At 38.6% G+C, this 14,154-nt stretch overlaps 1 protein-coding gene across 11 annotated transcripts in view; it reads left to right on the top strand.

Annotated features, from left to right (window-relative positions):
* The window catches only part of lrp1bb (low density lipoprotein receptor-related protein 1Bb), a 265,115-nt gene extending 252,117 nt beyond the window's left edge, over positions 1-12,998 (top strand). For 4 of the 11 annotated variants that reach the window (XM_058083119.2, XM_058083114.2, XM_058083115.2 and 1 more), the window contains 8 exons: positions 278-452; positions 1,547-1,651; positions 5,298-5,411; positions 6,842-6,918; positions 7,474-7,564; positions 7,746-7,896; positions 9,833-9,971; positions 11,893-12,998. In XM_058083119.2, coding sequence (XP_057939102.2) covers positions 278-452; positions 1,547-1,651; positions 5,298-5,411; positions 6,842-6,918; positions 7,474-7,564; positions 7,746-7,896; positions 9,833-9,971; positions 11,893-12,020 — 980 coding nt within the window. In that variant the 3' untranslated portion in view covers positions 12,021-12,998. The remainder of the gene's footprint in view (positions 1-277; positions 453-1,546; positions 1,652-5,297; positions 5,412-6,841; positions 6,919-7,473; positions 7,565-7,745; positions 7,897-9,832; positions 9,972-11,892) is intronic. The other 7 variants (XM_058083126.2, XM_058083124.2, XM_058083117.2 and 4 more) reach the window with 4 other exon arrangements.
* Positions 12,999-14,154: the final 1,156 nt, after the last annotated feature.

The raw sequence follows: 14,154 nt of genomic DNA, 5'->3' as shown, positions 1-14,154 counted from the left end.
CTTTCTGTGCTGCAGTGATAATGATTTTTAAATCTTTTGCAGGGTTTTTTCATTATTATACATAACAAAACAATTTCAGCCCTACATGATTAGTATTTTCCTCCCATTGTTTGCCCAAGAGGTGAAATGTTTTTATCCGCAGCTCGAATGTCATTTGATAAGAATAATTAAGTCCCATCAAAACCTTTGAGAAGTCCAATTAAATCAGCTTAAACTACATTCCTGGTGTGTCATTAACATAGCATATTTTGTCTTTATCTCTCTAAATGTGAACCAGACATTTGTCATCACTACTGTGTGAACTCCAAGGCGTGCACTTTATCCAGTACCGGCTACGTGGAGTGTGTGTGTCCCACGAGGTTTGAGGGAAACAAGTGTGAGGTGGACAAGTGTCTTCGATGCCACGGTGCCCCGTGCCTCATTAACGAGGAGACAGGAGATGTGGTTTGCAAGTGAGTTCTGGCTTTCTGCTCACTGTTTCTACTGCTGTGTTGTGCATTGGGCTGCATTGTTGTTTGTCAATTCACAGAGGTGGACAACATGCAGTATGTGCTCTCATGGTACATCATGTTTTTAGAATGCATCCTTATCCCACGTAATGAGGGCCAAACTCAATTCATTATTACCTCCTTGAGTGGTCAGACTAGGACAGAGCCAGCTCCCCTAAATAGTTTGTTAAAGCTGCTATGTGTCATAAGCTCGAGATTTTCCCAACCAAAAAATATAACAGATGGGTCTGAAACATCTTCTTTCTCTTTGGGCTTTTCATTCAGGGGTCGCCACAGCAAATCAATCTCCTCCATCCAACCCTGTCTTCTGTATCTGTCTCTCTCACACCAACTACCCTCATGTCCTCCTTCACTACATCCATTAACATCCTCTTTGGTTTTCCTCTACGCCTCCTACCTGGAAGCTCTAAACGCAGCATCCTTCTACCAATATATTCACTATCTCTCCTCTGGACATGTCCCAACCATCTCAGTCTGGCCTCTCTGACTTTATCTCCGAGGCCTCTAACATGTAATGTCCTTCTAATGTACTCGTTCCTGATCCTATCCATCCTGGTCACTCCCACTCCCAACCTCAGTAACCTCATCTCTGCTGCATCCAGTTCGGCTTCCTGTCCTGTTTCTAGGCCAAACAACATCTCTGCACTTGACCATATTTTGTGGTTCTCTACTTGACATCAAGTGTAGAGTGTAAGCACAAGCCAAAACTGAACTCTCAGTGAGACTGTGCATCAAATGGCCCACAGGTCACACTTTGGACACCCTTGCTCCAACATCAATAGCCAATAGAGCTAAGAAAGACCTTTTTACTGAAATCCTGAATGCCTGTATAATGCAAGTATAAATAGTTGCATAAATAAATAGTTGTATGGTATTATAAATGAACTCTTAAGGCCTTTGACTATGTCAAACCACGTCTAGTAAATGAGTTTGGGCGACTATATACCTTTATGCTTCTGATTGACTTACTCGTTTGGTTGTCATCCAAGTCTATTTTTCTATTTGTCACCAGAATTCATTTTTTCCTACCCCCTTAGTTGCACAAATGGGCGAATTGCACCGAGCTGTCAGCTGTGTGATGGATATTGCTACAATGGAGGCACCTGCCACCTGGACCCCGACACCAACCTGCCTTTCTGTCAGTAAGTCGCTGCCTATAATGACAGGAGAGACACACTATGATTATTCTCAGTATCCCTCCTTCCATTCAAATGGTGATTTATCCCAGTAAGCCTGACCTTAGGAGCAGAAGTGAAAACCATCGCAGAGAACCATTTGCCTGCTTGGAGAGTGTTCCAGCATCTTCATCTTCCTAGGCTACAAAATCCTTAAACTGAAGTAATGTTTGATGTCATATTACGGAGGCCATGGCACAGCATGGGGCTGGATGCCAGAACACCATCTTATGCTTTTTGACATCTCACTATGGCTTAAGGCGTTCACACCGATAAAAAAAAATGGTTAGAATCCCTTTCATAGCTTGCCATTTTGAGCATATCACACAATTCCTCCTTGCAATAAAGAGCTCATGTCGGTTTCCCTGACTCTCTTCAGTAGTAGGATTTAGAACTTTGCTTTCTAAAAAAAAAAAAAAAAAAAGGGTATGTGTCAGTCATTGAACATTCTCTGACACTGAGTGGGAAAAAACATCTTGTAACAGACAAAAGCTTGACTGGCAGACATGGGAGGGAAATCATTGCTTGACTTTTCAAAGCATAACCCGAAGATTAATATCACCTGAGCTATAATCACATGCAGCGCTTTGTTAAAAACGTATCCAAGGAGGAAATTGGAAACCTTTTCTTCTCAGGCCAACAGTCTGTATTTTTAACTGCCCATTGTCCAGGGTCGCTAAATTGAAATTTGTACTCATCTCACAAACTCAAGTGAACAGAATCGATTTCTATGCTAATGGCTCCTATCTTATTGGTTTGGGTCAATACATCCTCATCATGGGCTTTAGATCTTTCTGGAAAAGAAGAGAGCTTATAGTATGTTAGCATGGGTAGCATAGGTTCCAATACAAGGAAACATGTCACTTTAAAAACCTTATACAGTGGTGCCATGGTTTTTGTACACTTGTTTATTTTTCGGTTGTTGACAGGAATCAATGCCAAAAATAGGTACGTATTTTATACATGTCTCGTACAGCCAAATGTCGGTGACGGTCTCTGTGAAGAAAGGATAGTGGTTCTTTCAGAGGTGGGACACTATAGACAGAGTTTAGCCAGATAATAATTTACTCATCTTTATTATGAGTGTTGCTGCTAAAAATTTGCAACTGCCAGAACTTTGATAAAGAAGATGAGAAAAACTACTGGAGAAAAACCTTGTAACAAAGTATGAATGTAGCGTCTTTTACAATTGAATTTTAATATTCTTTTAAACCAGATTGCAGAGGGAACGGTTTAACGGAAACACGCACAATGTGTGTAATGCTGTTGAAGTTGACAATAAAGTTAAAATGAGCAAGTATACCGCTAGTCCATCTTTAAAATTACGTTTTTAGGACCTGAATGAAACAGCATCCGTGTGGCTCTTCCGTCACCGTCTTGAATGAGTAAAACTATAATTATTCCCTATAAAATGTGATTTGTGTTTATATTTTTGGGCTTCTGGAATCTATTAATTGGATTGGCATTATTTCTCATGGGAAAAGTGTTTTTGTTTTTTTATACATTTCCATTTTTGTCTGATCTTTTGGATCAAAATTAATGATGAAAACCAGAGGAAACATTCTATTTTACGTTTGCCATTAGAATTTGACTCACTTGTTTTGAATTTTGGTGACATTTTGACACAGCAACATATGCAATTGTAGCTCAGCAGGTATTAATCTGCCGTCTTTCACAATAACTAACTTCCTTGCCAGGGCTGCTGTATTTATACACATGTCAAAAGGGACCTCAGTTTAAGCACCTTTCTTTGTTTTTGAATTTAATTCCTTTTTTGATGTCTTAAATATATTCATAATCGACATATCTTATAGGCATTCATAATACAACAAAAGATGTTTCACGATACTTTTATCTTAAATAAAAACCTTTAAAACCTAATTTAATGTCAAAAATATCTGCATTTAAATTGCATTACATACAGGTGGTCCTTGGTTTCCGATGTTCAGAGTTTTGGCATTTCCTGGTTACATAACCACGTCCAGAAATTTATTAAAAACCAAATTTTGGTCCATAATCATGATTCTTGACTACTCTCAACACTTGATTGTTGCGACCATCATCACAGATGACAATTGTGTTGTAACTCGGGGTGTCAATTTCAGCATTAATTGCAGTTAATTAATTATTCATTGTTTCAGTCATTGTTTATTTTTTTAATTGCTTTAATAAAAAATAATCTGTAACTTTAATGTGTCTCTATGCTAGTTGCCTTGTTATAAAAATATTTTTTTAATACGTTTGACATTTTGTGCTTGAGTTTTTGGGGGTGGAAAAACTGAATTGATTAGCTTGATTAGTCCCAGCTCCCATTGTCATTGGGAGGGTAAAGTGAAGACCACTGAGTATTTGAGAGGAGACATGAAAATGGAGGCGCATGGCAGGGTAGAGAGTCCAATGAATGAGATGCCTGCTTTACCATTAATAAAGGTAGAGTAAAATGCCTTCTTTGTAAGGAGTTTGCTTTCCACCGAAGCAGCACGATCAACAATTACTCTATTCCAAAAACGAGAAGCTACTGTCAACCGAATCATGCCAAAACATTGTCAGCAAAATCAACTATCCTCCTTGCCAAAACGAAAATCACACAACTCATTAACACGACACATAGATGTCATGTTGCTGCAGTATCTTTGAGCATATTAAAGGTTCTGCTTATATGAAAGGATCAGTAATAACTAGCCAGTATAATGGTGTTATTATTGTGATGGAAAGTTTGTGATAATAACTACTTTTTATTATATTTGATGACTTTGTTATTGTTTCATTTAGTCTTGTATTCAATGGTTTATTAATGTATTTTGTCATTCATGTGTTCTGTGTAAAGACTGGTTGACTTAAAGGGGACCTATTATGCTTTTTCCATTTTTCTGACCTATAAATGTCGTTAGAATGCAGTATTCTTCTGTTAAAAAATGCTAAAGTTAGCGGAACACAACCCGGAACTCTTGCACTGGGGAGTGTGACCAACCACAGCAGAGTGGGGGTGCCTGGAGTCTGGCTGTGGGTGGAATACATTAAAATAGACTTTTTTCGCAAGAAGCACAAAATCCAAAGAAATACAGCTGAATAGGTGCAGATTCTAGAAGAACTAGAATGCTTTCTGTTGGTTATTGTGTGTAACTACTCTATAGGAGTCCACAACTCAATACAAAGGGCCGAAAAATGAGCATAATAGGTCCCCTTTAATTAATTAATGTAGCTATAATTTAGATATAAAATCTGACTGACAGTCTAGGAACGGTAGTCGTGCATTACCTGAGGACCACCTGTGGTTAGGTAGGATGTTATATTAAAGTATCTTCTACTTGCAATGTTTAATACTGCCTACATTATGAATGCCACTGGTAATCTAATAATAAATAGTTTGGTCAGTACATGGCCTGAACATCCAAAAGGTATGATCACACTTTTTTTTTTTTTGCAGATGTCACCTCATTGTGAAAGTCTACAACTAGTATTTAAATTTTACAAATCTTCAAACTCAATGCACTTCATTTTTATACTTGGAACAACTAAAAGGCTAACTGTTTGAATCTCCAGCCATCATGCAACCAAAAGGTCAACAGTCTACTAAAGGCCGTGTTATCACTCCCAACACAATGTTTTGCAGCTGTACATCAGGGTTCAAGAACCAACGTTGTGATGAGCTGGCCAACCCCTGCGATTACTTCTGTCAGAATGAGGGGATGTGCACATTAACAGCTCTTAACAAACCACGCTGCAAGTAGGTCACCTCTCTGGCTGTATTCAGAGCCCCTCTCACTTTTTTTTGTTGACGCCTCACTCAACTCCATCCGGCGCCATTATGTAGCCTATCCAGTAGATGGGCTCTTTGTACCACCTTGTAGTAACTTTTTATGTAATAAGTGCTCAAAGCTGCAAACAATAAGGACATTATGTATATTCTACATAAACTTTTTAGAATTTTTACTGCATGTCTAATTTTAATTAAATATCCCGATGCTGCAGCATGGACCATGCAGCAAACTAAGCTAAAACAGTAATATTTTATTCAAAATTGATTGTCAGCTCGCAGCCTGCTTTTACCAGAATATGCAACACTGAGTTACACTTCTTCAGTACCATAGTGCAAGTACACAAAGCAATACATTGATTGAAGTTGAATTTTCCAGTTATTTAATCTTTTCTCTTACAGACCCTTAAAACATGAATGTTAAACAGGCAGGCATGCATAATTAACCTTGCCTTAATGTTCTCTGTGACCTTAATTAACATAAGAGCAAGGCATTGGTTAAGGGGGCGTTGATGCCTCCGCATTTACGGCTATTTATTGTCAAAAGTTGTTAATCCCCAACAACTACACGAACAGATGCGTGTGTATATTACCGGTAATTATTATTGACGCTTGAACTATCTGTCATCAATGTGTAATATTAAATTTTATTTGTTCAAATCCCTAAACTAGTATGGCAGGTAGATGCAAATGAGGCACTTGTTACATTGAGTTGCTGTATGACTCTATGCTGCCCCTCACTGTCACAACTTCACCCATCTCATGCAGTCCTCACTCAGCGCATCGGAGGGAAGCTAAAATCTGACCCCGTGTACATCATATGCTCATCAGGCTGCATTTTGCAAAATGTGCATGTCGGCAAGCAAAACATGTCCTTACAAGGTAGAGCAGCATATCACTCGTTCATTATTGGAACACAGATTACAAACATTTTGTCGTCGGTTGACTGTGTTCATTTTTGTGTACAATGTTGGGCTTTACAGGTCTGCATTCTGATATTGTGATTTGAAAGCATGTAATTAGAAATCATATTTTCATTACCCAGTTGCACCTTCTGGATCATTCATGCTTTACAGACCCATCTGCGTCAGTTGTGTGAAATTAGTTATCACCTCTGCTAACAAGGGACATACTGTACGTGAAACGCAAATAATATAAGGACTTATCTCGCTGTCATCTTTTTCTTTTTCTATCCACATACTACATATTCATAAAATGTATAAAACATAAAATGTTGCATCGTCTGTGGACACAACATTCTGCTTTTTCCTCAGATGTTTCTTTGTTTATTTTCACAAAGTGTATTTAAAGAGGTTTTCTCAACAGAAAAGCGAGCCAGAAGGATGTTGAAGTGTTTTTTTTTTTGTTTTTTTTTTTTAATCATGCTGTTTTCTGCACAGGTGTTCTACAAACTGGGCTGGAACGCAGTGTGAGAGACCTGCACCCAAAAGCAGCAGATCAGACAATACCAGCGGAGGTTAGTTGTGCAATAATTATATTGTATAATTCCTGGTAATTACCCTCCCACACATTTTTTGGGTAAATGCACTCAATTCTACCATAACCCAGCATGTTCATCACATTTCAATTGGGGGTCCTGCTGTTGTGGATCTGTAATGGCTCGAAAAAATGTTTTCTGGTTCCTCAGAAGCCATTTATGTATTTGTAGAAAAGAAGCAATTACATCTTACAATTATTGTAAATTTAGACCATTTAGTCAGTACAATTCCAAAATTGCAGCCTTTAGCGATATCGGTCCAATCTGATATCAACATAAATTATACACGCATACATAAGTCGCACCGGAGTGAAAGTCACATTTACGGGTATTTATGATCAAGCCATCATCAGAGCAGGCTTTTTTAGGAGTGTCATGGTGCCGCTCCTAACAACATTAAATTCACAACAATTTACACCAACGAGGAAACGAACTAAAGCTACAGAAGCTGAAATAACTCTGTTTTTAAGTATATGGACACAACATTACTTTTTCTCACACTCCCCCTTCTTGCTTCTGTGTTTTCTCTCTAAGGGAGCATAGCTATCATTGTGCCTCTTGTCCTGCTGGTTGTCTTGATTGTGATGGTGGTAGCGGGTATTTACATCTTCAGACGGAAGCAAAGGTTAGTAACTAAAAACTTTGACAGCTGGGAGATCTGACACTACAAATCTCAATACTGCAACTATGCATGATGATTTAAGTCATTTATATTGTGAAAATGTGCAACACAGTTGCATGTCTTTTGTGCCATGCATGTTGCACAGTATGCCGTGTCAAATAATGGATGAAAATGCACACCTTAGGGGGAAACGTGTCCAAAGGCAGCCGATGACCAATGGGGGGATAAATGTGGAGATTGGGAATCCGTCGTACAACATGTATGAAGTTGACCATGACAACCATGCCGATGCAGGCAGCCTGTTGAGACCCAGCTTCACACTGGACCCTCATAAGGTGGGTCAGCAACCAGCCAACTGGTGTTCAGGGAAGGGTCATATGACAGACCATGTTGAATGGGCAGCATATGGTCTCCATACAGGCTTGTGTGTGTGTGTGTGTGTTTGTGGTTGTGTGCAGAGACAACAGTTGAGTTTGCGGAAGTTGTTTTGGCATGGTTTGGCCGACAATAGCCTATTTTGTTTTTGCAACATTAGACGTTACATCACACTCTATCCTTAATGATGGTCACTAAAGTCAAGTAACTGCGACCAAAATAACGTGTTTAATTAATTTATGGCAGCACAAAGTAACCAAGGACCGAAAACTGAGCATTATCATTACCTGAATTTTTTGTACAGCTCTTACATTGGATTGGATTGTGTAAGAGGTAAGAATGTTTTGGTCAGTGGTGCATATGAGCAGTTGGAGCAATTATTTGATCCCCTCCTGATACTGTGAGATTACCCATTGCCAAGACAGTAACAGTCCATTATTTTTTGGTAGGTTAATTTAAACAGACACACAATATCTGAAAAAACAAAGTCAAATGACTCATAACTGATAATACAAACAGATCAAAGCTGCAGATAACAATTATTTTCTTATTGATTAATCTAAAGCTTGTTGTTTAAAGAAGACCTATTATGCTTGTTCCACTTTTCTGACCTATAACTGTAGTTAAAATGTTTGTGATGGCTCAAAAGGCTAGGTTTGAGAAGACGTTCCTCATATATAAACTCCCTGCCCTCCCCCAACCTCTGCTCCGCTGTTTACTTGCTAGTTCTACCTCTACATGGAATGCCGCATTTGTTTACAATGAGATGCATTTAAATTGTAAGGGTGAAATTGCTGTTTATCATCAGCTCTAATACCGTATTAACTGCTTAATAGTTAGCCGCACAAACCGGAAGTGTTTCTATGTCCTTGGCAGCCTGGAAGCAGGCCGTGAGTAGAATACATTAAAACAGATCGTTTTCGCGGGAACCACAAAATCCCCAAAAATACAGCTGAATAGATGCAGATTTTGGAAGATCTAGAAAGCTTTCTGTGCTGGTTATTGTGTGTAGCTGCTCTATAGGAGTCCATAACTCAATACAAAGAGTCAAAAAATTTGCATAATAGGTCCCCTTTAAATGAATCGAGTAATTGGCGATGGCCTAGACAGACCAAATCAATAAAAAGCAAACCCAAACAGTGTATCAGAAAAGAGACAAAAATGTAGATCACTGTTTTCCAAAGTCAATACCTTCTTTTCTTTATGACTCGGAAAATTGTAAAAAATATTCACATTTGAGAGGTTAATATCAGAAGATATTAACATTTTAAAATGAAAACAATAATCTAATAACAAAATAATTTTGGATTTTCAATAATCGATTAATCACTGATTCATTGTTTAATTGTTGCAGTACAGATATAATAATGAGGTAAGTACTATTAAATGTTCTGGGGTTTTTTGTTGTTTTTTTTGGGGGGGGGGGGGTGAAATGAATGCACCAACCATGGTTAATTGTGGGAAAAGTAAACAAAAAAAAATACATAGTACATAGACACATTTTTATTGGCATCATGAACCAACCAAACGGTTAATGTATTCCCATCTTGGAACTGAAATTCACACTTACACTGAGCATATGAAATAGGTCATAACACTCTCACTGATGCTCTGGTATGCCTCAGCTGTTAGAACCCCAAACTTGATGCTTTCGCTTTTTGCACTGCCAACTTTGACATCTGCTATTGTCAGCGCAAAATGAATTAATTTCAAAGACCTGCCTTTTAACCAGCTTTTCATTCTTCTGCAACAACCTACTTCTCCCTAAGTAATCCTCTTTATAACTCACATGAAGACAGACTGGGTTATGCATGTTGTTAACCAGTAGGTCATTTTTCAACGCTATTTTTCAACGCAGCTTTGCATGAACAGCAGTGGTGCTTGCTTCTGTTGCAGGGCTGGTGTGTAAAATCCAGTGACCCTCGCACCTTGGGTATCAATTCGGTGCCCAAGGAGGTAATCCCTGGACAGGTGAATTTTTCAAATCTCACTATAAATTTGCCTGATAAGGACATGAATCATCGTTGTATAGAATGTAAGCAATCAGTCAGCAATGTACAGATGTCAATGTTGCAATGCTTGTATTCATGTTTGAATATGACTGCCTGGACCAAATATGAATGGATGATTCACTAAATTAGTTTGGAGCACATGCATTTAAGTATAAATATATATATTTGTTTTTGCATGATTGTCTATCTTCCTGCATGTACAATGTCCAAAGTTCACCCTTTGGTTTTTCTTTTAACCTTTGCACTGCTTTTGAAAGGACACATTTTTAATCCCTTTCTTTAAAGATACACATCACAATGTTGGCATATTAAAGCAACAATAATACATATTTTTATTTTACACACTGTTCCCCTTACTACGATTCAGTATAGTAATTTATTTTGCGTTATTATTGTTGCTTTAATACGTATATAATATAATCTTGTGGAATGCATTGCAGAAAGAGAAACACAGTTATACCTCAGTTTTCATCACTAATTTGTTCCTATGGTCCAACCAAACCTGAAAGTACAAAAACCGAAGCAATTTCTCTCATCGGAAATGATATAAATCCAGTTAATACATTCAGACAAAAAAATAATTTTCATAGAGAATAAGTATAGATTCACATGCAGAAAAATAATGCAAAATAATGATTGTATTTATTGTTGATGCAGCCTAGTGATGGGAAACTCGATTTCCTTTTGTTTTTATAAGGTGAATCAGGTACTTGATTCACTCCAATCAGTCGTCACAGAGCTGATGTGCAGAAACTCCCACGTGAGGAACAAGTTGCCACTCGGGTTCTCGATTCACTCAAATCACTAGTTACAGAGTGCATGCCCAGAAACCTGACTGAATCGGGTACTCAAGTCACACATAAAGAATTCTTGACATGTGGCCTGATTTCCAGGGCTGGTGAATGGTAAGTGAACGAGTTAATAGAGACGAGTGTCACAGGCAGTGAGTCAGTGACAAGGAGAGTGATGCTGTATGTCTGGGCACTTGGGTTTGCAGAACAATAGAGAGTATAGAGTATGCTGGAGCCTATCCCAGCTGTCTTGGAGTGAGAGGCGAGGTACACCCTGGACTGGTCGCCAGCCAATCACAGGGCACATATAGACAAACAACCATTCACACTCACATTCATACCTATGGACAATTTGGAGTCGCCAAAAACCGAACATCCATCAGATGTTCTCTCTCGGTCGTAGACCTGCTCATATGTGAGATGTTGTCTTCGAGTTCAGTTTGGCGAAGTATTTAGCTATGGCTCGCAACTTTGCTAATGTCTTTGTTGCTAATTTTAGATGTTGCCACACTTGCGACTGGGTGTTTTGCGTTGATGCAGTAGGCTAAGCCTGTGCTGCTTTGGTAGAAAGCAAAAGGTATATCACTCTACCTTTATCGTTGGTGCCATCGGAGAGGTTTTAAAATGTATATTTTTCATTCATTGCACAGACAAATCTTACATGCTCCTCCATTTTCACGTCTCCTCTAAGCTACTCACTGCTCCACACCTTGCCCTCCCGACCACAATAGGGGTCTTTCAGCTCATGCTAAACAAGCCCAATACAATGACAGCCAATTGATGTCTACTTCAGTCTGTAACTGACTCAAGCACAAGAAGAAAGACACAAGAACTCATGAAAATGGATTAAAAGACGGCAACTCATATACAGAAACCATAGAGATTGCAAATGAGATGAATTTGATAAGAAAAACACACAAGATACAGTATATTAGTACTTTAATCAATACCATAATATATGTAATATTTATATAGTTGCTAATATTGTACAATAACAGACACAGTGTATGAGAACTGAGGCAAAATTTCAGTGAAATGTTTAGTCGAATACCAAATCATACAAAACATGTTTTCGAAAACGGAGGTTTGGCTGTATATGAATCTGACCTCATCGCTGTTTTTCTTATATTGTTGTTGTTTTCCCTCCATACAGCCCATGAACTACGCAAACCCAGTGTATGCAAAGATGTACATGGACGGACAAAACTGTCGGAAGCCAGTCATCAGTATCGAAGAGAGAAGAGAGCTACTCCCAAAGAAATTAGAGGGAATTATTCATGAAACCGCCGCATAGCCTAACCTGACTCTTTGTACTTCTTTTTTAATCACAGTATACAATGTATTATATGGACATGGAAACAATAATTTTCTATGAAGCTTTTAGGTTTTACGGACATAGCATCAGCATTATGTGCTTGGTGTGCTTTGGAGCTCTATTTTCAAGTGGTTTGTCAAACTTAGGTTATGCAGCCCTATACTGAATGACACCAAGCATCTAAAGTGCAAAAAATGTATTCACACCATGCCATACTGCTAAAATATGTACTCTCTCATTATCAAATAAGTGGAACGCAGATGTGTTGTGGTGGTAATGATGGCTTGGCTATATTTTCTGACCAACAGAAATATATTATGAATGCTTAAAGTTTAGGAAGCTTTGTCAGTTTTTCTCCTTTTTAGGTGATGGATCCACCGCCAAACCTCAAAGATTAATCTTACATTTCCCCTTTTGTGGTAGATCTGCTGCTTGGCTTTACAGTCATGGCCAAGATAGCAATATAATATGTCCTCACGAAATACAGTATGAAATTTCATTGGTTTTGCTGTGTTTGCCATTTCCGTTGACTTTAAGCTTCTTTGACAACAATACTTCAATATGTTATGACAACAAACAATATGCTGTACAAAAAAGACGTTTCTGGGAGACTTAAGGGACTGAATCCCACCTTGAATGTTCACCGATCAGATCCTGTACTGTACACTGAGAGGATAAATGCTAAATATCATATTTTTCTAAATTTCATGTATGAAAAGAATCCATAAATATGTACAAAAAGGAGTGTTTTACCAGAGCTACAAACATGGTTAGTAAGACTTATCCTAGATCACATGTGTTATTTTAGAAAAGAAGGATGATAAATATGAGGACTTTTTATAATTTTATATTTGATTTATATGTGGGTTGACTTCTATGTATTTTGAAAATGTATTAAATGTAAGTACTTTTTGTATAAAATGCAAATCAATATTAAATAAAAAGGGGTTTATTTCCAAGTAGGTATGTCTTACTGTATGCACAATTATTGCGCAAAATTGGAATGTGTTCTTCTTGCATCTGCACACTTTCCAACTACAAACAATACAATATCATCTTAAAGCCATATGGAATTGAACCAATCTCATTTTTTGTTGTTGCTGGTTGTTAGGAAATGCATTCACAGGCACTCCGATCTAAATCAACATGAATGCAAAGATTTGACTTTGCTCGTAAATCCCGGAAAATTCAATCATAACGTGAATTCAACTTAAAGTGTCATTGAACGCAACTCCTCATTGCTCATCATAACACAGTTAAAATCTAATTCAAATATTCTGCTATTAAAGAAATCAGTGTTAGGCAAACCGATTTTCAGGCACGTAAGCCATTTCTTAACTTGATTTACATTTTCAGTAGCACTCTCCTCTCGATGCAGAGAAGCAGCAGTTCTACTCAGAGTTCCTCCGGTTCTCACCTTAAGGAAGAGCCCAGCCACCCGGAGGAAACTCATTTTGGTTGCCTGTATCTGCGTTCTTGTCCATTCCACCCAAAATGGCCAAAGGTGAGGGTAGGAACGTAGATCGACCTGTGAACTGAGAGATTTGTCTTTTGGCTCAGCTCCGTCTGAACCACTATGGGCCGATGGAAAGTCTGCATCACGGCGGACGCTGTGCCAATCTGCCTGTCGAGCTTGACTTTCATCCTTCCCTCACATGAACAACACCAAGAGGTGCTTAAACTTGGGGCAGGATCTCATCCCGGACCCAGAGAATCATGGCCTTGGAGGTGCTGGTTCTCAACCCAGCCACTTCACACTCAGCTGTGAACCGAACCAGTGAGACCCAGTCTTGCAGCCATCAAACCAGATCCCCTCAACGTCCTTTCCATAAAGGTAATAAACAGTCAGTGACAAAGGACAGCCCTGGCGGAGTCCAACCCTCAGGAAAAGAGTCCATCTTATTGCTGGCAGTCCAAATCTGCAGTCCAAACTACAACTTTACACATTGATTCATTGCCTCATTTCCACTAAGCAGCCATCACTAAACTCTGCATAAACAAGACCCACATGGCTAATTTCTCGGACGGAATCGATATCCTATTCACATTACAAACAACAGGTGCTGCATCCTGCACCACAGAAGGCTTCTTATCTGTGTC

This window comes from Doryrhamphus excisus, linkage group LG12 (genome assembly GCF_037039965.1).
Source record: "Doryrhamphus excisus strain RoL-2023G ecotype Guam linkage group LG12, RoL_Dexc_Guam_v1.1, whole genome shotgun sequence".
Taxonomy (NCBI): domain Eukaryota; kingdom Metazoa; phylum Chordata; class Actinopteri; order Syngnathiformes; family Syngnathidae; genus Doryrhamphus; species Doryrhamphus excisus.
Note: the sequence above shows the minus strand (reverse complement) of the source record. Positions and strands in the feature narration are given on the sequence as shown.